The 5,626-nt window shown below is 42.9% G+C and overlaps 1 protein-coding gene across 2 annotated transcripts in view; it reads right to left on the bottom strand.

Annotated features, from left to right (window-relative positions):
- DNAJC11 (DnaJ (Hsp40) homolog, subfamily C, member 11) overlaps positions 1–5,626 on the bottom strand; it is an 18,296-nt gene that overhangs the window by 4,587 nt on the left and 8,083 nt on the right. For both annotated transcript variants that reach the window (XR_664005.1, XM_009333448.1), the window contains exons 4-9: positions 5,264–5,392; positions 4,466–4,588; positions 3,067–3,140; positions 1,946–2,135; positions 1,470–1,555; positions 902–1,018 (exon numbers count right to left, since the gene is read on the bottom strand). Coding sequence is in view for 1 of the 2 variants with exons in the window: in XM_009333448.1 (XP_009331723.1) it covers positions 902–1,018; positions 1,470–1,555; positions 1,946–2,135; positions 3,067–3,140; positions 4,466–4,588; positions 5,264–5,392 (719 nt within the window). In the remaining variant the exon portion in view is untranslated. The remainder of the gene's footprint in view (positions 1–901; positions 1,019–1,469; positions 1,556–1,945; positions 2,136–3,066; positions 3,141–4,465; positions 4,589–5,263; positions 5,393–5,626) is intronic.

Here is a 5,626-nt window from a genome sequence, read left to right as displayed (position 1 = left end):
ACCAAAGGAGAGATGAATGATGAGCTCAAAAAGGTGAAAATCTGATAAACCAAAACAAGACAACGGTAAGACAGACAGCTGACACCGCCCAGAGCCAGACTTTTATGTAGCAGACACCTCTTGTGATAGTACCTGGCCATTCTAAAGTGTTTTTTTTAATCTTAGGAGAATTTATTTGGTCATTAATTTCACCAAGGAAAGGGACCAACATCGTCATCAAGAGAAAAGAAAATACTTATAGAGAAGTTCTATGTTCACAACACCGGCATGTGCCTTCAAGGAAGGAGTACATTAATATTTTTCTGATGCTTATAGTAATATTTATTCTAGAAAACATTTGTTTTCTTGGGATGGAGGTCTTCACGTCTTTACAGTTTCTGCATCCTGGCACGCCCTCTGCTGGCACAAATGCAAAGTGCACTACAGTAGATGAACCCTGAAAGGGTTCTGCCCCTCTTTGTGAACTGCATCTTATTAATAATATCATCACCTGTATTAGTTAACGATAATTCACTAATTCAAGTATATACCTGTGTACAGGGTTATAAAAACGGAATGCAATTAAAACCATTTCTAGTAATAATATTTTCAGAAATCTTCCATCCACTTACCATAATGCTCCAAACCTTACTTTAAGCTGTATTTTCAGAGTATTTTGATGTACACACAGACTAGTCCTGAAAGACGTGGCTCACGCTCAGAGTAACACTGGCAGAAGGCACACACCGCTTCCAATGGGCACCACTAGTATTAGAGGTGAGGGCAGCTGCAACCTTTCGTAGTGATATATCAATATACCTGTATTGCCCTAGGATTGGGACCTTCCCACCTGAATATTAGAAATAGAATAATACAGGTTCCGGTCAGCCTCTGCAATCTAGAGTTGTAATCTTGAACTGACTTGATTTTCAGAGACACTCCTTGGGGAACACCAACACTGACGGTGGCTCCTAAAATGCTGTGCCTGGAAATCTTCCTCTCTGCTCCATACTCCACTATGGTCCCAAAGAAACCCGCCCTAGAACGACAGAACCAAAAACTAGTAAGACAGGGAAGACTCTTGAACTTCTCTTTACTGAATCCTGTAATTCCCCAACAAGTAAAACATGGAAATACATCTGTGTGCAGCCGATGTTGGCTACTGGAAGATTCACGGTGTATCTACAAGGTCAGATTAGCCTTTTCAGCTTGTGAAGTAGTAAACAGACCACAAGAACTTCTGGCTTTCTTATTGGTGATGATATAGAGATATCACACACAAGTATTTTAAGTTCCACTTATCTGAAGAGACACACAGAGCTAAGCCTTCAAGACATTCACTTCAGCATTTACCAGATTTAATTAATGAAAAGCAGATTCCAAAAGACCACAGAAGCATTCGATTTGCATGGAACCTGGAGGCCTACAATAGCAGGAGAGGAGAGATTCTTCAGGCTGTGAGCAATACGAATTTCCTCTTGCACACTTACTTGAGAGAACCTTTCACTCGTGTTTGATCCTCATCCTGAAACTTATGCTGATAACTGACCATCATGAAAGAATGGGGGATTCCCAGCTGAAATACAAGAAGCACAAATGTATGAAAACGTGCCCTCAGCCACCACTCAATGTTCCCCCAAATTTCCTTTCTTATCCTTTAAGTGGCACAGAAAACATAGCAATGCTTGGCACTTACTTGTCACAGCCTGCAATATCTGCAGTCTGTGTTGTGCATCCTGACCCTAATCTGAGCTGATCTACATCAGATATGACAATGTTGGGTGCAAAGTGTTTTGCTCTGCCAAATGCAGCTGGTTACCTACATTACATGTTTGTACGAGATGGTACCAACTGCTCCGTTATCCTCTAGTCCCAAGCCAAAATACTACTGGGACAGAAAAGCTGAGGCACTTCTCTCCCATGGGGTGGTATCACTGTCCCCTGCATACAGCAACAGGACTCTCACCTGTAACGCCACAGTGAAATGGCTGGTTTTGGTATCCCGGACAATACTAGTGTTCATGGCTGACTGGATGCCCCACCGCCACTGTAAGTACCCCATCGTGTTCTTGTCGAGGTTGCGAGCTAGGACTGTGGTGAGGCCTGGGCGGATCCCACGGGATGAAAACTGCAGGGCACAGTTTGTAGTGATGAAACTAGGAGAAATAAGGAAAGCCTCCTCAGTGATAAAACACAGGCTCCCAGATGGCCTCAAATTCCTTCTTTCCCAGGAGCCTTGCGGAATATGCAGAGACTATCCTGCAAAGAGCATGATGCCTCAGGGTTTCAGGAAAAACTCAAAACTAATTTAGACTGTACTGACCACAGCACTGCCCAGAAGAGCAGGGTCATGCCCTAATTTATTGGTCTGTGCCACAACACTGCAGACAACGCAGCAGGCTACCTTTCAGCCTTTGCCCTTCTTGCCCTAGGCAGATAAAGCCCTGGTCTTCTGTAGAGGCAGCACACTTCGCTGCTAGAAGGTAGCAGCCCTGCTATTTAATAAACCTCAAGCATCAGCTCCAAAAACCAGCATTAAAGGACTCTACACTGGCACCTACAATGCTCTAACATACGCCTTCAATCACAACCCTTACCTTGTACTCTCCTTCACAACTTGAGACCTCTATTCATTTTTAAACAGACACCACACTAGTGGCAAATTTGGCAGTATTTCCCTAAAATATGACATATCATCTCCTCTTTTGCTGTCAGAAACTCTGTCTCACACATGGAAACCCCAGAAGATCTCCCCAGTTTTTTGTTCTGTTCCCAGAGCAAACTTCTGTTGCTCTGAATTGTGAGATCATGCCTCAAGTATCACAGATTCATGAGAAGATCAAATACAAATCTAAGGATGTGGAACACAGACCTTCCTTAAACTGGAAGTATGAAAATGAAGGACACCAACATACAAAAAGAATACATACATTTTGATCAGTACTAAAGCACGACCTTAAGTCTAAAGAAGAAACACCTTATTTTGTAGGATAGAAAAAAAATCCAGAATTAACATGGAAGAGAATTCAAGCCATTTAGTTCCTTAATGTGGAATATTAACCACCAGACCATTTTTCTAATATTTACCATCTTGGTGTAAGATTACGGAATATCTTCAGACCAAAGAGAGGTCCCTGAAGGTCTCCTGCTCCAAACTCCATCTGTTTAAATGTATGATGCCAAATTGTTAGAAGAAAACATCTTTTACCACAGTGACAAAACACTTCACAAGCATCATTTACATCACAGACATTTTACACATCTGAGTAACATTTACCACGTATTTCAGCATCCTCTCTTTTCTGCTAGTTTTGCATTCACAATAAGAGGCGTCTCACTGAGCAGGGTCCTCATGAGTGAAACAAAGCCAGTTTTGTAGTGCTACAGGCTACTACTACTAGCGCCTGCTCTGGTTGATCCAGTGAAAATGGAGAAAACATCTCCATCACAGCCCCACAATGGCAAACAGCAAGGCTTGGCTGCAGCCCTCTGAGGATAAGAGTCCTTCTCAGTACAGCCTCACAGTAATGTTGTCAGCAGTTCTGCTGCTGCACCGTCTCAGCATCTGCAAAACGCGCCTGCTGCTTCATCCACTAGTCTAGGTGACCTCCAGGGCTGCTATTCAATGTTCATTTGGTGCTGTTCAGTCTCATTATTGGAAGCAGTTCTTAGACTTGACGCTTTTCATGACAAAACCTGCAAAAGCAGTTCCTACTACATCTGCATCTCCCAAGTAAGTTTATTACATGAGTTTTTTAGAAGTCTTTTAGTCAACTGACTCATGACAATATCCGCAAGCTCCTGTATTACCAATATTACAAAATCCTGATGCAAATCAAATGCCTCCAGTCTATGAATTCTCAAACGAGAGGAAAACTCCCATTTCTCACAAGCTGAGGAAACAGGTTAGCAGTAGCCAGTGTGCAAAAAGGAAGGCGCAGAAAGCAGCCACCTGCCAGCCATAGCAGCGATGCCATGAGCATCTCAAACAAAGCCACTGGTCTAGCGAGGCACAGCTTTCAGGTGGTAACATGAGACCTTCCAGCTACTTAGATCATACCTGCCTGGGGGTCAAACTATTTTCCCCCATAACTTCTTCCTTTGTGAGCAGAGCAGTTTTTGAAGTGAAGGCAAACTATCATGCTGCCTTAAGGTGCACGCTCACAGCCTCCGGAAGGCACCTGGGAGGCTTCAGACAGTGAAATTAGAAAGGCCCTGGAGACAACAGGTAACAATTCTGTCAGCATAAGTGAAGTCCAAAATGCACAGCCAAATGGAAACGGGAAACAATTAAGAAAAAACAAGGTTTGGCCATCCCTTTTTCTCAAATTCCTTTGAGAATTCCTTTTTCTGCATTCTACAGAATGTAGAAAATGAGAGATGAAACAGAGCTAAAGTTCCCTAAAGAAAATAAACACTAGGTAACTAATCCAGGCAGGCTGAAATAGACTGGATATAAAAAATGCGTAACAGCTAGTACTCTTACCTCTCCCCATCCCTTGGCAGAAGTCACTCGTCTCAGAGCAAGATTAATCGATCCACCTCCATTCCCATTCTGGGTGGAAAGGTTACCAGACAGTATTGCTGTGTCCGTGGCAGTCAGTGGTGCCTGAAAAATGAATATATTTTTACCAATTACTCTGATCCCGATTCACACATTTAACGCATGTTCTTCAAGGACATAATCATGACCTGCAGAGACTGTAAGTGCAGAGAGACAGGTAACACTCCAGCTGACTCCTTGTCATCCACTAAGCCCAGGTGTTTGAACCAGACATGGCCACACTTGCTCTGAATTTTGTAGTCAAAGATCAAGTATGGCAAAAAATGAGATAATTCTTACAGTACCAGACATTTGTGACACTTGCAAACCCTTCTAATCTCACTAGCAGACTAAATTTCTTCAACTCTCCGGAACAGAGGAAACACTCCCCCTTCTTTTCCTTACCCACATCCTCAAAACTGGGCGCCATTCGTTTTCATACACTGCTCCAGGTTCAGTGAGAACTAGATACCTGTTTTCAATCACGATTGAGCCTCCCCGCTAGCAGGAAGGCAGGACCACTGTAGCCTACAAACCAGTCGCACAAACGCATGCTGTACGGTCAACACGCAGTCCTGCTGGAACTGAGCTTCCTCTTCCCGCCCACGCTGGTAATCGCATCCTTCCACAAATCGAGATGAGAGCCCCCTGAGCAGTGTTTCATTTTCTGTTGCTTTGCACTGTAGTGCCTCATTAGCTCAGGCCCTGCTCCACACCAGCAGCAGCGTCTGCCTTCCTTACCTCAATGGACTGGGATATGTGCATTTTGTTTATCTCAATCTGGGGAAAGCTGCTCCCAGGCACATCTTCGTATTCTTCGTCGTAACGATCAAAGAGGTCAGTGGCATCTATTCCAACACTAATTGTTCCCTAAGGAATGACAAGTGAAACAAGTACTTAGCATTAACAAACATCCAACATATAGAGGCCAAATGGCTAAACCATTCTTGTATATGATTACATTTTTTTGCAGTTTTTTCTTGTTCTGCAATTACCTTTTCCACTCTAAAATGCATTTCTTACACATTCAAGACAAACAAAAATGAATTATTACAATACGCTAAAACGACAATACAAATCATAAAATAAACTGTATTAAAGACA

The sequence above is a fragment of the Pygoscelis adeliae genome, unplaced genomic scaffold (genome assembly GCF_000699105.1).
Source record: "Pygoscelis adeliae isolate BGI_AS28 unplaced genomic scaffold, ASM69910v1 Scaffold370, whole genome shotgun sequence".
Taxonomy (NCBI): domain Eukaryota; kingdom Metazoa; phylum Chordata; class Aves; order Sphenisciformes; family Spheniscidae; genus Pygoscelis; species Pygoscelis adeliae.
Note: the sequence above shows the minus strand (reverse complement) of the source record. Positions and strands in the feature narration are given on the sequence as shown.